At 35.0% G+C, this 25,558-nt stretch overlaps 1 protein-coding gene across 2 annotated transcripts in view; it reads left to right on the forward strand.

Annotated features, from left to right (window-relative positions):
- BCKDHB (branched chain keto acid dehydrogenase E1 subunit beta) overlaps positions 1–25,558 on the forward strand; it is a 210,429-nt gene that overhangs the window by 134,566 nt on the left and 50,305 nt on the right. For both annotated transcript variants that reach the window (XM_086707298.1, XM_025925297.2), the window contains exon 9: positions 8,458–8,544. In XM_086707298.1, the coding sequence (XP_086563424.1) occupies positions 8,458–8,544 (87 nt within the window). The remainder of the gene's footprint in view (positions 1–8,457; positions 8,545–25,558) is intronic.

The raw sequence follows: 25,558 nt of genomic DNA on the forward strand, positions 1-25,558 counted from the left end.
TTTGATTATATATTTTTATATTTGGGATGTTATATTATGAAGAGATTTTATTTCCAGATCCCAAAGGGACCAATTTGCATCAACAACAAAAATCAAACAGCCTGATTAAAAAAAAAGAAAAAGATTAAAGAATTATTAGTGATGAAACTTCACTAATCATCAGGGAAATAGAAATGAAAACCACAATGAGATACCACCATATACCTATTAGGATGACTGCTATAACACACACACACACACACACACACACACACACACACACACACACACACAAATGACAAATGTTTTGAGGATATACATAAATTGGAACCCCTATGCGTTGGTGGTGGGAATGTAAAATAGTGCAAATGCCTTGGAAACTGGTATGATTATTCCTCAAAAAGTTAAACATAGTATTACCATGTGATCAGCAATTCCACTTCTGGGCATATACCTAAAAGAAGTGAAGGCGGTGACTTGAATAGATACTTCTACACCCATGTTCATAGCAGCATTTTCACAATGGCCAAAGTATGGAAGTAACTCATGGCTGAGAGATGAATGGTTATAGAAAATGTGGTACCTGCATGCAGTGGAATATTATTCAGCCTCAAGGGGGGAAATTCTGACACATGCTACAACATGGATGAACCTGGGAGACATTATGCTAAGTGAAAGAAGCCAATCACAAAAGGCCAAATATTGTATGATTCCACTTATATGAGGCTCCTACAACAGTCAAATTTATAGAGTCAGAAAGTAGATGCTGGTTGCCAGGGTTTGGAAGAGGGGACGAATGAGGAGTTGTTGTTTAATGGGCAGAGTTTCCGTTGGGGAAGATGAGAAAGTTCTAAAGATGGATGGTGCTGATAATTGTGCAGCAGTATGAATGTGCTTAATGCCATAGAAGTGTTCAGTTAAATGGTTAAACACTTGGGGGCAGTTAAACAGAATGGTTAAAATGGTGGCACCTGGGTGGCACAGTTTAAGCGTCCGACTTCAGCTCAGGTCATGATCTCACGGTTGGTGGGTTCGAGTCCTGCGTTGGGCTCTGTGCTGTCGGCGTAGAGCCTGGAGCCCGCTTCAGACTCTGTGTCTCCCTCTCTCTCTGCCCTTCCCGCACTCACACTCTGACTCTCTCTGTCTCTCAAAAATAAATAAACCTTAAATTTTTTTTTTTTTAAAAAAAGAATGATTAAAATAGTGGAACAAACAAAACTATCTGTATGGACATTTCAGTCAGCCCATAATCATAACCTAGATGCTAAACATAAGTCATCTGTGAATTATCAACCCCTTCTTCCACACAATATGTCTATATTACCATGGTAACAAAATAATACTACTTCAGTGAAGGTAAACTACTTGAATTAATACATATAGTGGAATGGTACCACCATTGGTCTTCACTGTTGGATCAGGTTCTAGATTTGCCAAGAAGTGTATAGTAGCTATTGTACTCCAGCTTCTTCATTTATTATGAGAATATAATCATATTGACAGCAGAATTTTAGTTGTGGTATTTCTGAATGCTTCTGTTGCTGTAAACTCCAAAGAAAAATTCTCCTAGAGCTCAACATGGTTCTAAGGCTAGAAGATGCAGAAGATACAACTCCCTGTGTTTCCAAAAGTACAGCTCGGCTTTGCACTAGTTCTTGTTAACAGTTTTCTCAAATAGTACAACATGGAAGTCAATAATGTTCATATCCAAATGACATGGTATAGCTTTTCTTCATGAAAAAAAATGCATAGGAGTTGCAGGGGAGATGGGTTATGAGTTTATGGAAATATTCTAAATCCTGCTGAAAAACGATAGGGCCATGATAAAATGGACACAGTAAAAAAGCTTGAGAAGTGGCTGCTTTAGTCATTGAAAAATTGTTTAGGCACAAAAACATGTTGAGATTTATGGATGGTTGTGTTTTGCATGATGCTTAAGCTAACGGAGAAAATGAAAAAAAGATCTTTTAGGACACATTTATTTATACATTTACTCATGGCTTAACTGCATATTTAATAAATGTCCACCAGTTCAGTATAATGCCTTTATCATCATGGTGACATGACCTTTTATAAATAGAGAAACGAAATTTATGTTCAGTACCAGGGAAAGGAAATGTTCTGTTCATGTTTTTGTTACAAGTATGCATTTAAAAGGACTTCTTTTTTAATGTATTTTATAGCTCTGTGCAGTCTCTCCTAAAAGCTTAAGGGCATCACAGTATTGGATGTTTAATGATTCATTTAAATCACTGTGTTTGTATGCTTCTTCCTTTTTTTTAAGTGAACCTGAAAACATTTCTTGAGTCCTCATCCACAACCATACATTAGGTATTGTAGTTAGGTACATAATACATGATACCTTCTGAATTTTGTGCTTTTGAATGAGTTAGAGTCTGCTGGGAGAGAGAGTACAGATACCCCCACCTACCTCTCTAAGAAAAAGAATACCCTTAAAAAAAAAGAAATAAAAAGATGCTTAAGTATGTTTTCAAGCTGTTTGTTTTAATAATATATACGTTTGTCTCCAAATAATAACATGAGCATAATTTGCTCAATTTAATGCATATTTTTCATATGGTATGTTCTGCAATAGACATAAGCAGTTTCTGCCTTCAAATTTGTGATTTTGAGTGTGGTTGGAAGGGCTAATATGACAGATGTACGCAGGGTAAATTACTAGTATTCCTAAGAGAGACATAGCAATGAGTGTTGCCTTGACCCTAGTACTTGACCCTTGCCCTTGTACCCCGGTTTTATATTTCATAGAATATCCTTGCATTGTCGGCTACTTCAAATTCTGTTAGGAAATGGTTGCTAGAATGTATATAATATGAAAAAGGGGACCAACGAGGAGGTATTGTGTGAGATGGGTCTTGAGGGAGGGATAGAATGCCTGCCAATATGGGGAAGGAAGTCAGAGGTGGGAAAGTATGGGTCAGATTCACAGAGTAGTGAATGGTCTTACGTGACCTAAGCCTAGAGGGACTCTAAGGAAACAAGCCAGAAAGGTAAGGTTGATTGGTAGAAACATGTTTATCTGACATGGTTTGAAATTACTCCTGAAAGATGTCCACTTTTAGTTTTTGCAAGAGTAGTTTGTCCTTGACTCTTCAATATTTGAGCTCTGATTGTACAAATAATTCAGACAAGAATGAACCAGTGAAGATGTCTGTAATTTTCCCAGACATTTCATGCCTTTTTAGTAGTATTTGTTCATTCTTTTCCTGTTGATTTTACTCAGTTCTCTGTGCTCTGCTTGCTCCCTTACCTACTTTTTTCCACATGGGTGATAAAGCCCCGAGGATTTAGTTTTTCTCCATTTACTCCACTTTCCTACAATAGCAAAATATTTGTAACCCCACCACTAATATCCTTGCCAAAATGGACTTTTCCGGACTTTCTCTAGAGTTCATGACTGTTCTTTCTCTTTCAGCATTGGTATTTCTCCAGTGGAATATCAGTACATGGTCTGCACATGAAGATCATGCAGATTAATAATTGTTATTGGGCATATTACACATTTGCTAGCCTGTGATTAATTGTGATTTTTTTTCTGGCTAACATTTCAAATGCATTTGGCTACTAAACAAGAAAATATTAAAAAAATTCATTCGCAATGATATTTGAAGCTAATTTAAATCATGTTCTTAATGATTCTGGATTATTTAAATACTGATGAATACATTCTTGATTAATGAAACACAGGTGTGTGATTGTACTATTACTTCTGCTTATATGTATTTATAAACATTTGATTTCAAAAGGAAATGGTAAGGGCCCGCTATGGTGTTTCTTTTGCTTTTCATTAGCTTTATAGTCAGATAAAAACAATGTATAAAAGGGCTGTAAATTACCTACCCAAAGTATTACTTTCTTACTTTATCTTATGAGCAGTCAGAATAGGCTACTGAACTTTGTGTTGGGTGGGTTGAAATGCTCTGTAGGAGAAAGTCTTGCTATGGAGTTTGAGAAAGAAATATATATATATTTTGCTTTTTGAATATCAGTGTTACACATTCAGGCGTATGCAAGCTTAATGCTTCACTTGTCTGTATCATTTTCTCCTGGAATGACAGCTTAACAGTTTTCCTGGTTGGATTGTGTTAAAATCTTTAAAGGCTACATTCACTAAAACATATGTCCAATGTTTGGGCAGCCAAAATCTGTGCAGTCATTTTAACAGAGTATAACTTAGCAATCCTGCTATTACCACAGATATCTTATTGTCATTTCTACATTAAAATATCCTCAGTTTGGAGTCTACTATTTCATAGTTAAATTGTGGGATGTGCTGAAGTATACTTTTGCCTATCTTAAAAATGGAGCTAGCTAAGAAAGCAATAGCTTCAGTAAATCACCGGAGGACATACTTAATATAATGAAATTATTTTATAATAGGTTTTTATCTAATTAACTTTTCTGAAGCATCTGCCATATTCTGAGCATCGTACTAGGTATCCTGCGTAGAGAACTTGAAGTGATAGCCATTTGTAATGACGTCCGGGTAGAAGAAGTACAACAGGAACACATCATGGAACAGTCAGACCAGGAACAAGGCATCGCCAGGGTTCCATCAGAACAGAGGTGTCTTGATCTGTCTGCTGTAGGCAACCTTGCTGAGTGTTCGGTATTGAAATTCTGATAATTCCTCTTATGATACGCTGCTGCTGGTGCCCTGGGGGAGAGGATGGCTAACTGAAATAGTGAGAAAGTGAGACTCCATGAGAGAAATCCAGGGCCAACCAGTACTAACAGACTTAGCAGCCACAGGCTATTTTACTCCTCCTAGCCTTTCAGAATTGCTTTTAAAGTTTTCTTGACAAATCTTCTGGAGCCATAGGGAACAAAGCCCTTTTGTTGAGAGGTAGGGGATACGGAGAACAGTTATTCACAGCCCTGGTCTTTAATTGGCTTAGCTTTCCCTGGTGCCATTTGTTGCCTCTAACTCACTGGTGCTCCATCTGCCTGAGGCCAGAATCCTGGAGCAGGTCTTAGTGGCAGAAAGTTGAAGAAGCAGATACTGGAAAATCCAGCCTTACGTGATCTTTCCTGGCTCTGATAGGTTTAGCTTTTCATATTGAAAAGTTGTTTAAACTCTCTTAAATTTTTTTCAAGTGGTGAAATAGGTTTATCTCAGAAGAAAACTTGAAACTTTAAACATTTCTTCTAAAGAAAATGAATTTTAAAGTATTATTAGTATTTATATTTATGGTTATTTTAAAAAGGTTAACAGCTGTCCCTGTTGAAAGGCACCATATTAGTGTTTACTAAATATATCAAAATACTAAATTTGGCTAGCAGTATGACTTGGCAGTTGTGTACCATTGTGCTTAAATGTATGAAAATTAAATGCCTGTTAAAGTTGACAAAAAATATGCAATTTAATCAGAATATCTAATTGAATCACAAAGAATAGCGTAACACTGTCCAATTTTCTAGATTTGTAATGATCTCATCAGAGTATTAGCAAAGTGTTAATAATTTCCAAAAGTATAGAAAAAACCAATCATCATAAATTCTAGTAAATTAAAACTGCAAATGATAAAAAAGAACATACCAAGCTGAATTTATTTATATCTTACAAAATTATTGAAATGCATTTATAGACTAATCTTTAATAATATATGCTAATTCTTTGATGATAAGACTTTGACAATATCAATGTGACTTCTAAATTTTGGCAGTTTTCAGAAATTTGATGTAATTTTATTTTAAACATTTTAATACTTTTCAGATGTCAGAGTTGATTTTAGGAAGCAAAAATGAAACTTAGGTGCTTTCCAAATTAAATTAAGTAATCAATCTAAAATGGTCAGCTCACAGCCTAGCACATAGCAACTTGCAGGACAACCAGTTGTTTATGATTACCATATTTCTGTCTTCTCTTCCTGCCACACTGTCTCCCTCTGGTTTGTATACCATAATAATTTCCATAAACTCACAGTGTTATTACTTTTTGTTGTGTCTACCCTTTAGCTCTTGGTGTTTTAGAAATTTCTAGAATTTCTTCTGTAACTGTCAGCATAACTCCTGATCTAAGAACATGCATGTACATAACACACATACGGAGGTGCTGAAGAATTCTGTTTCCTCCTATACTAATAGCTGATTTACCGTGCTGTCTAGGATCCAACAGTTTGAGGGTCAGGAGGTGAGCTGGATATAATCCTGACATGGAGCATATCACACAGAGACTGACAAGGGAAGGCTGAATCCCTGTGTTTTTAGTGTGCCTATTTGCTGCTGGAGTTTGGGACCTTAGGGTTTCCTTGTATGTGAAGCTACTCCAAAGTGCCATTAAAAAAAACCCCAAAACACATTGTTACATTTTTTGAGGAGATTATGACTATAACATAGCAAGTACTTGTTGCCTTCACCATTAATTCAAGGGCTTTACCTTTATTTATGACTTATTGAGAATACTTTCAATAATATAAAAATACTTTTTACATAAAGTGAAATACAAAAGCCTTTTCCCAACAATTCCTTCACTGTCACTCTTTAGGAGGAACAAGTTTTGGTAGTTCAGAATGAATCCCTCTAGACTGTTTACACAAGTTGACTCAGTACATACAGCTAGTTTTATTGGTGTCCCACTGCTGTGGTAATTGGGTTTTTTTGTTTATTTGTTTTTTTGTCTTTTGTAAAAATGAAATTATATTGCTCTGCAGTTTGCTGATTTTACCAATTAATTTACCATAGGCCTCTTTCCATGTCCTCAGTCTTTTTCATGACTGTATAATACCCAACTATATTGCTATAGCTTGGTTTATCTAGACTTTCTCCTGCTGAAGGACACTCAGATGGTCTCTGGACTTGGAGATTTTTGTTCTGGCTACATCTGTGCTTAGTTTCCCACTACATTCTGCAGGCTTTAGGAAGCCACGCTGTCTGCCCTGGTTGGTTATCAGCCTCCAGGGATCATTCTGAAGGCTGTCATTGATCTTGCATGAGACTCAGCTCAAATAAAAAACACCAAATCTGTTGTGTGGAGGTCTAAGGTAACAGTAGCATTTTTATAGAAGTGTCTCATTTCTACCTCCTGGAGATTTGAGATGCATCCTCTAGCTGGGATGGATTTTAACGAGGTCATCTCTGGACACTTAGGCATTGGCAGATTTCTGAGTTTCAGAGCAATAAGAAAGGTTTAATTGTCAAATCTGCTTCTTCTCATTGGTAGATCAGCACTCCTTTTAAAGAGTACTTTGAGAACACATTTGTTTTTTCATGATTGTGGACTGTTTTTGTCTCTGTATATTCCTAACCAGGTGCGTTGAAATTTGTGACTTTCGTAAATGGCATAATTAATCACGGTCATAAAATCCAAGTAGCAGTATCCCAAGGTTAGCATTTCACTGGGGGTGGGGATGGTATTCATTAAGGTGTCCATAAAATTTTATGTTCTTAAGTCACTATTTACTCAGTATATACAATAACTTATTTTTATCATGGCTACTGGCCATATCTTAGGGTTTAACATCTGCTGACTGAAATGGTTGCATACTTTTAAGACTTTAAACTCTAATTGCTTAGAATGAAGGAAATCTTTTAGTTTATGTACATATTTTTGCTTGGAAGATCTTATTTCATATTCGCAAAATATTAATGTAGAATTTAAGAAAGTTGTTATCAAATTATTAGACGTGTAGAGGAAAATTACCCCTTTGGTAACATGTAATTATTCAACGTATTTTAAGCAGTAACTTGCTGTTGATTTTAATATTTTTTACCTTCCAACACAGCTGGCATCCTGCTATGATATCATAGCTATTCTTTTTGATTTATTATTGTACAGAGTATATCATGCTGTGTGAGCAACCACAGTGAGCCGGTATTGAGAATATATCTTTATTGTTTGTGACATTTCCTATGTTAAAATAGAGTTGTGGTCATTAACCAGGTTTTAATGCACAGGGACAGAAATGGTTATAACGCTTTTACTTCTGCAGGGATTTCTTCCTGCTCAGTTTCCTTAAATATCTAGGAGCTTGAGTTTTTCCTGCAGTGCAGCTTTTACATGCTATTTTTGTGTTTTCCTTTTCCACAAAATAATATTTTCAAAGGCTATTTATTTATATTGCAAATACACCCCAAAATGAACCAAAAAAAATCACTTTGATTCCTAAAGCAATATGAAGAAAAAATGATTTTGAGATGACAGTGTGAAATACAGTAATTATGTTTGTAACACAAAAGTATTTTATAATGGAATGCATTTTTGATGACAAGATTACAAATCTCATTTTTCTTTGGTAGTAGGATTAGAAACTATATTGAAAAATTTTGTAACAATGCAAGTACCAAATGACTGTCCAGTGTGAGAGAGTTTTAACTTCCTTGGCATAAAATTGTATTATTAATTTTAAATTATTTACTGGACTGAAATCAGTTGTTTTTATTCCTTAATCAAAACTGCCATCGTATACTTGAAAACATGTATTCTCTTCAACATCAGATTTCCCCTTTCTTTTCCAGTCTGTGATCAAAACAGGGCGACTGCTAATCAGTCACGAGGCTCCCTTGACAGGCGGCTTTGCGTCGGAGATCAGCTCTACGGTTCAGGTAGAGTCACTTCTTGGCACTGATTTTAACATTCGTGCGATGGTATTTGCCAATTCCAAGAAAAAAGTTACTTATCACGATATATGCACTTTTTGGAAATGCATGTTTTCCATTTGACTCCACTGTCCTTTAGTTAGTTAGTGGTCTAATTACATCTTCTGGAAAAGAAATCTTGAAGTAATAAAAACTGAAATTTTTATAGGAAGAAGAAAGTTTGAAGTGAGTTTACAAAACAAATGTAAGTTCTGTCTGCTAGGATAACAGGAAATGAAAACTTTTAAATCCGAATGTGGTATTTCTTTTTTGATAAAACTTAAGCTTTTTATGCAATATGTTGATTTTCACAGCATTCACCTTAAAAAAGATGAATCTATCAAAAGGTAATAATATAAATTCAATAAATAATTTCAAAAATCAATAATTAATTTAATTAGTTTAATTAATAATCATATTATGTTATGCTATTAGCCACGCTTTAGAAATGGTTTAAAACCTTCTTTTTTAAAAAAAATTCAGTTAAACTGCAGCAAATTTTCCCATATACTGCTTTATGGAGGAGTTTTCTTTAAAATATTTGTTTGCATTTATCTCACAGATAGGAAATTAAGATGATTTAAATAAGTTTCATTTTTCCGAGTTTTTTAAATTAAAAATTGAATAACAATTTTAAATATAAAGTATATGCTTTTAAAATTCAGAATATCTTTACAGTTTGCAAACATTTTACTTCTCTTTACTGGTGTTCAGATGATTCTGTTGTTAAGATACATGTAAGTTGAGAATTCCTTTAAGTGTATGTGGTTTAAAATTTTGATATAAAGTTATGATATATGAATAATGATAAGTTGTTATAGGTTAAGCTTTTAATCAGTAAACAATGATTTCTACCAATAAATTATCTTTAAGTGCAAATTGCCGACATTGTAAGCACTTTAAAATTAAATGAAGCAAATTTAAATGAATGTTTATAAAACTAGATTGACATAATCTGTAATTTATAGTAAAAAATTATACTGCTATTTTTATATGTTATATATTGTCACTAACGGAATTAAGGAAAGCAAATATTTGAGTTTGCAGATTTGTTTTTTTATTTATTATATAAATTAAAATTTGAGGCATACTGTTGCTTATCATTATATAACATGAGTGCCTGGTATTGTACATTTTATTCATTGAGTAACATAATGTACTAACTTTGTAAAAAAAATGGGGGTGCAAGAACAAATCACCCTAATACCAATATGCTATTTCAAGTCAGAGGCAAAACTGGAAAAAGAAACTGGAATTTTCAGACTCCTAGTCAATATGTAGTCCAGTAAATCATTTGAAATGCTTGTGACTTGCTAATAGAATCTTGATCTCATAGCCTTATTCATTTTGCTCACTGAATTCCATAGTGTTATCTCAAAAATTTCATTTTTAAATATAAAAAGAAAACAAGTACAACACAGAATTAGAAATTATAACTCCTCTTGTGAAGTTCAATTTCTCTAAGTGTGCTTAAGCTTGATCTCCATAAATTATTAGTAAGCTGCAGTAAGTGTAACATATTTTTCAGACTGGAAAGGAATTAGAAAGATCACCTAATTTAGTGTCTGTCGGTCTTGAATAACGTGTGGACTTGTGTTCCCAGAAAAATGTCAGGTCTCAAGAATATATGTGTGAATTTCAGTTTGAGGACCATCGTATCACGAGTTAAACAAAGTCATTGCAAAAAGCTAACACGAACAAGATCATAACCGCTGTGTTAAGACCAGATCCTGAAATTACTTGATAATAATTGGTGGTAAAAGTTGTGAATGAGATTATCCAAAATATAATTATATTTGTATCATAACATGAAGACAACAAGACACCTTGTAACCCTCTCAGACTCCCAAGAATATGCCCATAGGTGTCTGCAGTCTACAGTCTGAGAAATCATGACCTCATCTGACCCTGTCCCTTTCACACACTCGTGTTTGTCATCCAGAGTGCATTTCACTTACCCAGTTTAAAAAGAGAGTGGAAGGTCTGGAGCTAGGACAGGAGTCTGGAGCAAATGTTGAGTGTGTGCATATGCACTGTTTATTCAAGGTTTCCCCGAATCCCAGGAGGAAGATAGAAGTTTTAAATTTATTATAAAATGTTCTGTTTTCCATGTTAAAATCATTCAACCAACCAACCACAAAATGAATTAAGGCAATGATGTAGAGGGGTCTGCATTTGATGTTTTGGGGAATTAGTATTTAGATTTATTAGTATGAGGATGAATTTGAAAATACAGGTGTTTTTGCTTATTCACATTTTATTTGCACAAATGGAAAGTATGGAAAATGAATTTTAATAAAATATATCAACATAGTATCCCCAAATGTTTGCCGATTGTGGCTTTTATGTATTGATAAGAGAGGGGGAATAAAGACACCTTGAGAGGTTTTGTTGTTGTTGGTAATGAGATTTGCATATAATTTGCATATAATTTGCATGTCTGAATGATAAAATCTACTTTTCCGTAATTGTTTCACGCACATATGCAGCTAAATGCAGTGTACTATATTGAGCATCTTTTTTTATGGGAGGCCTCGTTCCCTGTTACAAGTGAAACCTACATCCTGTTACCAGGGCCTTGGATGATTTAAACTGAAATTACTTAAGTGTGACATGCACTTACTTTCACCACTTGGAATGATTCATATTTCCATATTTCTTTTTGTCGTATAAACTACAATGTAAGGTTAAAAAAAAGACAAAGCAGGGTTAAGATATTGAAAGCCAATTTTCTGGGACAGCAGGGAAAAGGTACACAGAGAACTTTTCATTGTTGTCTTGGAAAACAAGTCTGAAACTATGGATGAGAATGATCTATAAATTTTGAGCACTATTGATTAAAATACTGAGTTATTCTCATTGTTTTATCAACGAATGTAAATTTTATGTAAAAGTGAGCGCACACACACACACACACACACACACACACACACACACACACATATACACACACACATCTGCTCCACAAGCACTAGTTTGTGGAAGATCTCCGGTACTTCAAAAGGTCATGGTTAATCTTATACAAAATTGCTCTTAATATTATAGTGTTTTCAGAGAATGAGGATTAACAATAAAACTACTGTTTTTAAATATGTTCAAATCTGAGAGCACCATTTTGTTTCCCTTAAATTTGAATTATTACCCATATTAAAAATAAAAAAAATACTGAAGGCAGTACAGCACTTTAGAATACTCTTTTAAGTGTATGGTTGGTATTTTTAGATAGAAAAATTAGATCATACTATATAAAATTGAATATCAACAGAACATTTTTTTCTGCTAGGTATAGGAAGTATATTGCTGGCATTACTATTAAAGGTTTTTTGTTGTTGTTCTACAGATAAAATATGAAAAGAATGAATATGAAATGTATTCATACTTTATTTACATAACTTTTCAATTTACGGCAGATACTCTTCCATCATACAAGGAATTCATTGTCCACATCTTAAGTTTGTTCGTGCCTGTTGCCTCTTTTTCATAAAGAAAATTTTATTTTCTTAAAAAAGTATTCATTGTTAACAGCCTTAGTATGAAGTAATGTTAAACTCACAGAAGTGACTAGACATAACATTTTTAGAACATGTTTGTCAATAGCTTCTTCGTGAAATTTATATGAACGCTTACGGAAATCAAAACCAATGCATCGAATCTAAGAACTGCTTTGCATTCCTATTGGATTTAATTTGGATGTTAACTAAGAGGCAGAACAAACTGAGGTCTGGTGTATTTGGCTTCCCCGCTGGGGAAGATTTCTTGGTCCATCATCCAAAGCTTCCCTGTCTCTTCCCATCTAATTTTACATTCCCATCTGTTCTCACTTTGAGGGTGAGGGAACTTTTTCCTTCTTTCATTTGACACATACTGAAACTTGGAGATGTGCTACTTTTAGGGAGGTATGCATTCCATTGTGCACCCTGATTTGTAGAAAAGCACAAAGACAACAGTTTAGGTGGTTCATTGACCTCACAGTGTAGTTTGAGCAAAGATTTCATTGTTTCAGAGAATTATATAAATTAATTATGTGTGATGTTTGTATTCCTCAGCTTCATGTAACCTCAGGTTAAAAAAAAAAATCATTCCTTTGCAAAAAGAAATGTGTTAACCTTATCCACTTTAATATTCCTCTAATTATATTATATGCTCTAGAATGCAATGTTCAAAATAGGCATTATTTATTTAAATATTAAGGCCAAGTAATTCATGGTATTTGAGTAGCTTTAAATAGTATAATTTCTTTAGCCTTGTAGAAACCAACCTTTATTATTAATTTCTAACACATTCCCATCATGATGAAATAAATCTTGACTCTGATAGGCTTGTGATAATTTTTTTTCTTCTGGATTCAATGCTTAATATGGGCGCCAAAAATTTTAGGGATTGGGGTTGGCTTAAAGGTTTGAATTTTTTTTTTTTTTAACACATGGAAGCAATAAGTCTGCAATAAAGAGTCCAATTGGAGAGGATGGTAAGTTTCCATACCATTGTTCCATCCTTTCTGTGCGGTCTCTTTTCCTAGAATAAGAACTCAGAAATCGTGCATACTGACATATATTTTTAAGGTAATCATATTCTAATAGTTTGAGAGGATTTTTATAGGGTTTACACAAATCACTGTGTAAACGGAAACTTTCATGATTTCAAATAAAGGAATTTTTCTTTTCTTACTGTTTCGTGCTAGAAAGGGTTATACAGAAGGATTTTTTAAAATAAACTTGTTATTACTACCAAATTTATGAACACTCTGTTTAAAAACATCAATCTGAAGAGGGAAAAACTCCTAAATGGTCTTGAGTTTTTATCATTGTGGAAAATGTTATATTAAAATTATGATGTTACAAAGTAAGAGTTATCAGAGAAAGCTGTCAGAGTAGTAATTTGATGAATAGTTTATTGCAATTTTATAACCTTAATTTTTTAATTTATATTTTTAACCAATGATGCATTTGCCAACAACAACGGATATAACATCCAGGAGAAATGTACTTCTGCATTAAAATCTATTTAGATGGAGCCAGAGCATCAGAAAAGCAGCTTAACATAGAGTATTCAGATATAGGATGGCCTTCTTTAACATGGAACTTTGCCTGGAAGCCTGTTCAGTGTTCAGCAAACAGTTTCTATGGCCATAGATATGAACCAAAGACTAAATCTTTCCAGGGATACATCATGGCCAGGGCCACTGCTTCACTATTTGTAGTTATAACCAGGTTACATGTGGTGGTCCTCCTCCTTCCCCTGATCATGCCAGTGTCTGTTTCTCCTTTGCTCAGTAGTATAAATGTGGCCAAGGCTCCATCTTTAGCCCTCCTCTCCCTATTCTTTCTTGGGCAATCCCAACCTTTGGGTGGCTATTCTTGAAACTTTCAAAAATGAAATCCTTCAGGACTTATTCTGCCTTTTGAGTGTTAGACTAAAAATTTCAACTTCATGCTAGTTTTGCTAGTGATAAGAAATTTGTATGATAAAATGGTGTATGTGTAAGGATTTTTAACATGAGACTGAGAAAAGGTGGGCATTAGCACATGAATATCCTCCAGTTTCTGGAAATCAGCTTATCTCAAAATGAACTCTTATTTTTCCTCAACTCTTTCGGGACCTTTTAAATTGTCTTGTTATTTATCTCTGCCCCTCAGCCTCTCACATCTTATCAGATTACTATTTACTGTTTCCTTAAAACACATCAAATTTTGTGCATCCTCTGTTTGAACACCTCCAATGGGTCTTCTTGGGCTATAGAAGTAAGATCTTTATGTTGACACTGAAGATCTTCATCTGCCCAAACCAATGTTTCCAGTAATATCTCTCACATCTTTATGTGACTCCAAAGTACTGTCCTACTGGCCACTTCCTGAATGATAATTCTTGCAACCACACTTTATTGAGTGCTTTGGGCACAGCCTTAATTTGGGCATTTCATTCAAGAAATGGAGTTCTTGTTTTGTGACACAAATTTAGTAGCAAAAATAGATGCTAAACAGATAGTTATTCAAAGGTACATGATTAGATAGAGAAATATTCTGAGGACTATGGGATTATAAAAAATTTACTCACCCAACCCATATTCAAGCTGAGTCAACTCTTGGAGGATGAGTATGACCCTGTGAGTGAAGGTCAGTGGTGGTTCTAGGCAGAAGGAATACGGAGGCAGGAAAACTATTTGATTTTCTAGCAATTTCAGTGGTTTGGTTATGGTTGAAGAGTAGTATATGAGGCTATAGCACCAGGTAAGGATCAAGAAGTTGGTATGGTTTAGACCCTAAAGAATCTTATATGTAATACTAAGGACTTTGTTTTTGCATGGAGGAAAAAGATGACAGAGTAGAGCCAGCTCCCATAGATAATAAATTTCAGTTCTCCTATATAATTTATTTAAAACACACCTCACAGGGGCGCCTGGGTGGCTCAGTCGGTTAAGCGGCCGACTTCAGCTCAGGTCACGATCTTGCAGTCCGTGAGTTCGAGCCCCGCGTTGGGCTCTGGGCTGATGGCTCAGAGCCTGGAGCCTGCTTCCGATTCTGTGTCTCCCTCTCTCTCTGCCCCTCCCCCATTCATGCTCTGTCTCTCTCTGTCTCAAAAATAAATAAAACGTTAAAAAAAAAAAAAAACCACACCTCACAAATTTCCTGGCAAGTAGGAAATACAGCTCTTCCTTAACTTTATGGGGTTATGTCCCAATAAACTCACTGTAAGCTGAAAATATTGTAACTGAAAAATGCATTTAATATACCTAACCTGCTGAACATCATAGCTTAGCCTAGCCTAACTTAAATATGCTTAGAACACTTATATTAGTCTGCAGCTGGGCATGATCATCACACACACACACACACACACACACACACACACACACACACACACACACACACACGTCGATTTTGTAACAAAGTATTCAATATCTCATGTAACTAACTTATTGAGTACTGTGCTGAAAGTGCAAACTAGAATGTTTCTAAGTGTATGGGTTGTTCCCCTTCGTGATTCCTGGCCAACTGGGAGCTGCAGCTCACAGCCCTGCCCAGCATCAGGAGGAATATTGTACCACTAGCCCAGAAAAATATCACAATCCAAAATTCGAAGTATAGTTTCTATTGAAGGTGTATCACTTTCACACCATTCATAAAGTTGAAAAAGTGCAAATTCAACCATGGTAAGTTGGGGACCATCTGTAGTAGTAAAATGGTGGTCACAATTACTTTCGTTATTTAATGTAAAAGGGTATAATAGGATTTTAAACAGGAATTAACTTAGAAGGATTTGCAATTTAGAAAGGAAAGACTCTTTGGCACTTGTGTTGAGGACCTATGGTGAGGGCTGAGACAGGAAGTCACAGAGATTAACAAAGGAACTATTTGAGTAATTTAAATGAAAGATTTGAGGGTCTTCTAATCAAGGGCATGAGAGTGGTGTTGTAGAGAAAGGTGAATTTTAAAACGGGGAATTTGAAAGAGACTTGTTGACTGATGAGACATGAGCAGTGAAGGAACTGAGGTGAGTGACAGAGGCAGGCAGGAGTTAAGAATAAGGCTTAGCTTGGTTTCTAGGTTGGATGATTTTTGAATGGAGGTGCAGTTTCATTGGAAAACAGGTGTAAGCATATCTTTTGTGGAAGATGATGAATTCATTTTGGACTTGTAGAATCTGAGATGAGGATGAAAAAGTGTGTCTTCAGCCCAGAAGAGAATCTAAGGTGTAGGAAAAGATTAATGATTTATCATTTTATGGTGATGGCTGAGGTCATGGGTATGGTTATGATCACAGGGGAAGTTTCTAAAGAAGTCCCCAGGTACATCAACATTTAAGAGGAAGAGAGGAAAAAGCTGTCAAGGAGTATGAGATGGAGTGGTCAGAGAGAAAGGAGTAGAAAAAAGCCATTACAGAAAACAAGTATGGAGAATTTCACCATAGTGTATGTAGTCAACATTATTAAATTAGCTAAAGACTGATGGTTGTAACTGGAAGACACTGGTAACTGAAGACCTTGGTGATGTTGATGAATGTAGGGTGGTAGCCAGGATGGTGGCTGTGTTATATTTGGTCTGGTGAGTAAATGAGTGGGGAAGACTTGAAACAAGGAAACATGACTTTAAGAAACATGACTTTTAATAAATAAAAGGGAGAAGCATAAAGTAGAAATCCATCTCTAAATGCTATTCACTCAACATAGAAAGCCATTTTTCTCCATTTGAACCCCACTCCCTCACTGCCTCTTCATCCTCGTCTTCTCCCTTACCTCTCCATCCCATGTAGCGTTGAGTTTTAAACATCTCTCAAACATGCCCTTTGCTTTCTACTTTTCTAATAAACCCTAAATGGACTTAGAAAGAGCGGCACCTAGGTGTCAGTTGGATAAACATCCGACTCTTGATTTTGGCTCAGGTCATGAGCTCATGGTTTGTGGAACTGAGCCCTGCATCAGGCTCTGCACTGACAGTGCAGAGCCTGCTTGGGACTCTTTCTCTCTCCCTCTCTCTGCCCCTCTCCCACTCGTGCTTTCTCTCTGTCTCTCAAAATAAATAAAATTTTAAAAAATAGAAAAAAAAAAGAGAAAAACCCTACACAATCTAAAAGGAAAATGTAGAAAATAACTGATATTAAGATGGGTAAGAAGATTTTGAGCAGAAATTTAAAAAGCAACAATTACCCACCATGTTGTCATAGATTAATATATTTGCATAAAGTAAAGAAAACAAGCACAATTTAAAAAAGAATGACAACTAGGTCAGTGTTGAGGCACATAAAAAATTAATATTATATTAAACATTCTTAAATATCAATAAGGAAGCTAATAGTACCTTTATTTCAAAGGTCAGAGACAGATTGTTTTTTTTTTTAGAACTATTAGTGGCCGGCAAAGATGAAAATATATGCCACTTGGGGCGCAGGGGTGGCTCAGTTGGTTAAGCGTCTGACTTCGGCTCTGACAATGATCTCAGAGTCCATGGATTCAAGCCTCGTGTTTGGCTCTGTGATGACAGCTCAGAGCCTAGAGCCTGCTTTGGATTCTGTGTCACCCTCTCTCTCTGCCCTTCCCTGCTCGCACTCTGTCTCCCTCTCAAAAATAAAATAAAAACATAAAAAAAAAAGAAAAAAGAAAATATATGCCACTTATGACTAAAAATGTAAATTTCAAAAATGAGATAACTGTCATTTGTTACTAATAAGAATGGTGCTGATTAAAAATAAATTGTATTTAGTGTTGAGATGGTGCAGCACAAGTCTAAAAATGGATTGCTCTTTTAGGAAAGCAGTTTGGGAATGTCTGTTGAGACTCTTCAAAGTGTGCATATTCTCTGACTGAGTAATTCCAGAAACCCTCACTTTGGAGTTCCATACCAAAGAGTGTAAGGACATTTTTTTCTCAGTGCCAGCCATATGATAAGAAAATACTGAGAATAATATTAATGAAACAGGAATATAGTTGAACAAGCTATGGTTTATCCATGGGATGAATGTTACAGATTTATTAAAATTGTTAAAAGAATAGTTGACAGCATTTCTATGGATATAACATTAAATGAAAAACTCATTATGCAAGCCTACAGGTGTTTTTACTTGCCCAGCTTTGTGGAAAGAAAAAAAATCAACAACATGTATATCTAGGTATAAGGGAAAAAAATGTATAAAATGTAACTTTTTTATTTATATATTCTTCCTAATAATTTCCTCATTTCCTATGTACAGATATCATTTATAGTAATTAAAAGCTTTATTGTAGTTAGATGTATCTAATACATGTCATAGTAAATCTTCCAATTCTTGCTAAATTGTTTTAAGTAAGAAAGCCCATGTTTGCTCATAAATTTGATTTTTAAAATATCATAGTACTTTACTTTGACTTGGTTCCATAATCATGTACATTTGTGTTTGGGGAGCTGCTGTCCTTAGTGATCGTGGCTACCTACTCAGATTTGTAAACTGAGATAGTTTTAAAACCAGGAAACCCTACTTACATAGATTAAGTTATTCTGCAGATTAGTTCCGTCCCTCACATGTATGGCCTATATGATTTATTGCTCTCATCATAAAAGTGAAAGCAGCATTATATTGAGATATTCAGATTATTTAATCTTCCTATGTTAATTGGTTAGTGATACTGAGACTAACATTGGAAATCCTGCTTATTTTCTCTCCCTCCTTTTGGTATTAGCTTTACAAAAGATTGCTGTCATTCTTTTTGAAATCTTTTTGGCTGTGAGCCAGTCAGAAGAAAGATCATCCACATTCCATCTTTCTGGGTAATGATAAAGTACTCCAGTTTTTCTCACACAATCCTTAATATTTTCCCTGACAGAAGTAGTCCCCTTTGAATTCAAAGACACATTCATTACGTACCTCCCTCCTTTCTCCCTTTCTTTGTAACCTCTGGTTAGCATTTTGTTGTGTCCTTTTGGTGATGTCCCAAGACCACTCCTGTCCATCCTGCTTAAGACAGACTGATCTGCCAGTTGGATGGGAAAAAGTAACTGCTGGAATGTTTGAAAAGAAATGTGAAAAGTAAAGGGTTGTGTTATAAATGTGTAGTCCTTAATCATGAGGTAGACGTTATTTAAAGGAGTATGTGGATTCCCCAATAGCCTCAATTTTGAGCTAGCATCTCCTCAGAAAGGCTCTCCCAGATGTCCCCTCTATAGTGGCTGTCCACCCCAGAGATTTCCCCATCACATTACTCTGTTTTACTGTCCTCATTGCCCTTGAACTGTCTGTAGGTTGCTTGTTAATTTGTGTAGTGCCCTTCTTGCCCAGGAGAAGGCAAGCTTCATGAGCTTAAGGACCATGTCTGGCTTGTTCACATCTGCCAGCCTGGTGGCTAGAACCATGCCTGATGCTAAGCAGGCACTCAGATGATTAAATGAATTTTTTGCCCCTCAGCATCACTGCTGTTAGCAATTTCTTTGAAGAAGAATGATATCTTGCTGGTTTGTGTTGTATACAGAAATCGCCAGTCATGAAAACTGCTAGATTGGACTGTTGCCTTTTGTATACCTACACCCCAATTTGTTGACTGCCCCTGCACCCCCAAGAGATTTGTTCTGTTTATGAGTTAACTTCCAAAATGACCACTGATATCATGTACTGGTGTTCTTCACATTTCTACTTGTGTCCTCATTTCTTTTGAATAAGCTGGTGATACTTTTTTTTTTTTTTTTTAATCCTCATAATTCTCTAGTGAGGCTAAAAAAGACATTTTCTTTTATATAGTTACCGGTGAAGTTTCCTAGAATGAATAGACTCTTTAATGAGTAATATAAATTCTTTATAGAAAAGCATTACTTTCTTTTGAAAGTTACAGTGACTTCCTATAAGTTGAATTGTGCTCCCTTAAAAAATAAAACTAAAAAAAAAAAAAGTTAGAGTGATTTCTTTGATTTGGTACCTTTAAGTTATATTTTAACACCTAAAGAGTTGTAGTTTACTTTCAGAGCAATTCTTGAAGATCTGGTTGTAGCCTCAAAGAAAATTATAATTGATTGAAAATATTTCATTTCCTTATTTGGTGTGAAATAGTTTTTCTTTTAAAATATGTATAATCTTAAGATTTTTCAAACTAAAATAAAATTATTTAAAATTTTGTAAGTGAGAGACAGCAGAGAATCTATTCATGACCTGGCCAACTCTCTCGGCCACCTTGTAACATCAGAGGCAAATGTGGAGAAGCATATTAAATTTGTCAAGAAATTTTAGGTATGTTTTGTCAGCATTGTATTCACAAACAATAAGGGGCTGGGTTGGCTCTTGGAGACAGAACAAAATTTCTCAGCTAGTTCGTCATGCTTCTTGGTGGGCAGTAAAGTTGCTGTTGTTGAAAGCTCATTTTATTTCGGTAATTTAGTGTAATTAAATTTACAGCTCAAATTAGTTTATGCTTTGTTACAAGGGCCATCATCTCTCTTCATAAATGAGTTCACAGCTCACCAAAACATGCTTGAGTTTAAAATAGACATTAAAATGAAGATTAACTACTGCTAATGAATTTTCTGCTCAGCTTGAATCCAAACACTTGTGAAAATTAAGACGAGTTAAAATCAACACTTACCTCAAAAACAAGCAGTTGAAAATGAAAGTTATAGGCAGAAATCATCTAGTTTATAATTGTTTTGATTTTTAAATCTATCAAAATTAATGAAAGTGTTAGAGATGTTTTAATTTGCAGAATGTCTGAAAATTTGCATTTGGGGAAATGTTGAATATTTGATTATTTTCTTTCAAGTGACATTAAAGAAGGTACTTTATTTTTTATTCTTGATCTACTTGAAGAGACACACTTTTCTGTTTTAATCCTTTAAAGGACCATATAATGATATTTACTATTTAAGGTAGTTAAAGGTAGTTAAGGTAGTTTTATATTACACGAATTTTCTTTATCAAAATTATTAGGTGAGAAGTAGAATTCATAACTATTCTCGTAAGAAGGTCTAAATATTTATGTTTTAAGAAGTGCCTTGAGATGACTAACATTTCAAAATCCATATCCTTATTTATATCATCCACAATTATAGTTGTATCATTGTTTAAAACAAGTCCTGATTATTTCCTTTCTTTTGGTAGGATTATTTTACCCTCTTAATAATTACATTTCTGCATTTCTTCACTGCACCAATTTTATATTCCTAGCTTAGAATACAGATGTTATAAAATACTCTCCATGCCTATTTTTTTTTTAATTAAGATTTTCTTTTTAAGTAATCTCTACACCCAATGTGGGGCTCGAAGTCAACCCTGAGATCAAGAGTTGCATGTTTGACCGACTAAACCAGCCAGGTGCTCCCTACCCCACCCCATGCCTGTGTTTTGAGTACTTTCTGGATCAGAAAGACATAACCTTGGTTTTCCCTGAGATGGCTTATATTTGTAAGTTTTCTAGCACCATTTTTCTTCTTTATTCCTTTAAAAATACCAATGGTTAGCTCTATATTAGCAGTTAAAGAAACTGAAACTTAGCCTTACCTTTACAACTCATTACTGAAGAGTCTCCTTCCTCTGCACCCCAACAATAAATTTATGCTTTATTTTTCTAACCGTGAAATTTCTGGGCATCGATTTCTACCTACGAGTGCATAGCACACAAAATTGAATGTATTTTGTGAATAATATTCCAGCATCACACAGTCCTGTGTTATTAAAACCAGCTTTCCTATGGCAGTTCCAAAAACATAGTTCAGGTACATTAAAATAATGAAGTATTATACAAATACTGATAAAATAGTCTTTTAATGTGAGGGAATGTTTTATTATGTATGCAGCTATCAATTTACCTAATAAATTAAATACAGTATCCATTTTAATAAAACCCATGTATTTTACAAAACTAGGACCTTGACTAACCTATATTTAGAGTCACAAGAGCCACAGTAGTGTGGTTGAAGCTAAAGGTTCCTATTAGTGAGCAGGCCAGATTCCTTTTGTTAGCCCACCAGAGACCAAGAGTATCTTTTTTTTCCCTCCTTTCTTGCCATCTTGCCTCCCTCCCTTTCTTTTCCCCTTGCCTTTCCTGACAGTTTTCTTTATGCTAGCCTCAGCAAACATATGGATCTTTGCAGCAAAACTATAATTCTCTTCTCACCTTGGACAGTCTAGCATTATTCAGGGTAGTTTGTGCTTATGAAAGCCTTCTCCCTCCTAGTAGGCAAAAATTGGAAGTATCCTGTAATATTGGTTGAAGGCAGAGGGATAAGGTAGATGTAGGCAAAGCTTTTCTTTTTCACATGGTTGATCAAAGGTGATCTTTTTAAAATGTATGGAATTAATACCATTTGTGACACCTTTTTAAAGGGAATCATTTATCAGTACGAAGTATGTGCGTGTATATTTTTTACTGGTGATTTTTTTAATGGAATAAGGGAATGGGGTGTTATGTGGGATGCTTCTGTCTACGCTGTTAATTTCCTCCAACAGTAGTTTTAATGATGCTGTTAGAGGATAATTTACTGAAGTTGAAACTAGAGAGATCATTAGGGCACATAATTAAGAAAGACATTCCTTTCCAAATCTGAAATAAATAAAAGAACAAGCAGAAGTCCATAAAATGTTTTTTTTTTATTTTGCCTGAGAGAAGACCCAATTTTCAATTTTTTTCCTTCACAACAAACATCCTCAAAAAAAAAAAAAATTCTCATGTTCATTTAGTGGTTATCCTATTTGAAGAAATTTGCTAAGCCCTTGAAAAGTTCATTTTGAATGACTTTTCTTACTACTTGCCTTGTCACTCAAAATTGGGACAGAATATTATTTGTTCATTCATGAAGATGCATTTAGTTTAATAATATAAAGCAGAGTTGTCTCTAACATCATTATTGTGTTACCTCTATTAAAAAAATTCTTTTAGAACCAAGGCTTAGTTCACTTGCTTCCAGCTAGTGAGTTGCTTTCCTCAGGGACAAACAATCTTTAAATAATGTTTTCTGAGAGGATAGAATTCCATGTTATACAAATAGAGATGCTTCCCTTGAGTTGCAGGGAAGGATGGGTGGGCTTATCAAGTGGATGCTATTTTGTCTGTTGAAAGTCTTTTGCCTCACAACTGCAAAGCCAACAGTCTCTCTACTGTCTAGAACATTTTAAAATTGATAACTATTTCATAGATGAAATCTAAAGTCCTTTGTTTTTAGTGACTTATTTTATTCTTTAGTGTCGTAGAGTTAAAGTATGATCACCTGTAATATTTATCTTTTCATATTCTTTGCAAGTCAAGCATTTTTAAGGTGATTTCCTCTTTGGTTTTCATGAAGACTTTGGTCATCTGTATGTCAAATAGAACCGACACCTATATTAGGATACATTTATCTCAAGAATAAACGTTCACAAATTTTATAGTAACTGACCGTAGTCTCAGCTTCCATCTCAGGCTAAAGAGAGGTGAACTGGTAGAAAGTAAAGAAATTGGTTCAGCTATTTAAAAAGTTATTTCCTTTCCCACCTATTCTCATGTCCAGTTGCCTGAATAGGAAGCCTGTCATAGGGACAGTGAGAACTTGACCTAGTAGTGTAACAAAGGTGATCGTATATTTTATCTTCCAAATTTGGACAGTAGGCATAAATTGGGGTCATTCCATGACAACCAGGATGTGTAATTACTGACTTGGGCTACTTTAGGGAATATGTCAACTACCATGTTATGCAATTAATCTTAAAGATTAGTAACAGTGGAATTAGAACTATGGAGGAAAGATTCTTACTAAATCAAATTTAGATTTCTTAAATGTCCAAGAACTAAAAGAACAAACATGAAATAACTCAAGAGCATAAGTGCCACTTCTTTCAGTTATGTCTTTTAAATGTAAAAGAAGAATTTAAGATGGGTTGTTTTTGCCTAGTGGCTTGCCGCTGCTTGTTCTCATGTGTAATTTATTTTTAGTTATTGGCAAACTACCTGGGAATCATTGAATGACTTTTTGTTGTGCTGAACATTAATCCTTAATAGTTTTAAAATGTCAACAAGTTCTAAATGTATTTAAAATAACTTTAAAATCTCCCCTAAAGTGAATGTTTGGTTGTTTGTACTATGTACAAAATGAAGATGAAAATATAATTATATGACAATATGACGCAATATGGCTTTTACTTCTTAGCTGCTCTACCATTCTGTGAATGACAAAGTGACCCTTTTTATTAGTGACAGCTTTTAATTTTTAGAAATTTGACTTTTTGAAATAACTGCTGAAGGGGGAAATTTTATTGTTCCTGAATGGTAAATTAAGAATCTGGGGAGATTCATTAACCGTTTCAGTGATTTTAGTCTTTCAGTAAACTTTATTTTCATTGCATTGAATCAAATTATTGGGATGCCTGAAATGATTCTATAACAATTATTTAATTGCTTACTGACTATGGGGTGTATGTTTCTGAAAAGTGCCTTGATGAGAAAAACCCACTTAGCAAGATCAAGATCTCATAGATAATAGGGATGTAGGAGTGAATGTGACATTAAAAATACTTTAAATATGTACTTAAAGTAAGGTAAATCAGGATACTACTTCCAAAAGAAAGTGGAAAATGGACTTGCCTCTTGCCTAGGCACCCCTTCTCCTGAGTGATCTTTATTTCGCACAATGGTGCAGAACCACATGCACCATCAGGTATATTCTCTCACAGCTTTTGTGTTATACAGACTATACTTCATCTTTTAAACATTAGCTTTTAAACTTCATCTTCTTTTAAGATGTTAAAACTTTTCTTTTTGCATTACAAGCTATTTGTGTGTGTGTGTGTGTGTGTGTGTGTGTGTGTGTGTGTGTGTGTGTGTGTGTGGTTTTCCTTAAATCTGGGCAAAATACATATGAAACTGCCCAGCCTTTTCACACATTGTCCTGGGGCTTATGGCTGTGGTTTTCGTTGCCTGGTCTTGGTTCCTGTATGCAGTGTCTAATAGGCAGTGTTTAGAAGCCGGAGGTGTAGAAAGCAGGAGTGGTTAAGCGTCCTTTTAAGGTGACAGAATGTAACTGTGCACATATATAAATAGCTGTCACATTTTAAAACTCTGGTGGACAAACGTGAAGCTGTTTTCAGCAAAAGCGATTGGTAAAACGCTCATTGCTAGATGGTTACTGAAGGGCCAATCTGTGTATTTCTAGAACTTTTAAATATCTTATTTTTGTGTGTGGGAGAAGAGGGGTTTCTTTTTTTTTTTTTTTTTTTTTTTTATATATGAAATTTATTGTCAAATTGGTTTCCATACAACACCCAGTGCTCATCCCAAAAGGTGCCCTCCTCAGTACCCATCACCCACCCTCTCCTCCCTCCCACCCCCCATCAACCCTCAGTTTGTTCTCAGTTCTCAACAGTCTCTTATGCTTTGGCTCTCTCCCACTCTAACCTCTTTTTTTTTTTTTTTTGTTCCCCTCCCCCAGGGGTTTCTCTTAAGTTTCTCAGGATCCACATAAGAGTGAAACCATATGGTATCTGTCTTTCTCTGTATGGCTTATTTCACTTAGCGTCACACTCTCCAGTTCCATCCACGTTGCTACAAAAGGCCATATTTCAT

Source organism: Puma concolor, chromosome B2 (genome assembly GCF_028749965.1).
Source record: "Puma concolor isolate L17-30 chromosome B2, mPumCon1.1.hap2, whole genome shotgun sequence".
In the NCBI taxonomy this organism is placed as follows: Eukaryota; Metazoa; Chordata; class Mammalia; order Carnivora; family Felidae; genus Puma; species Puma concolor.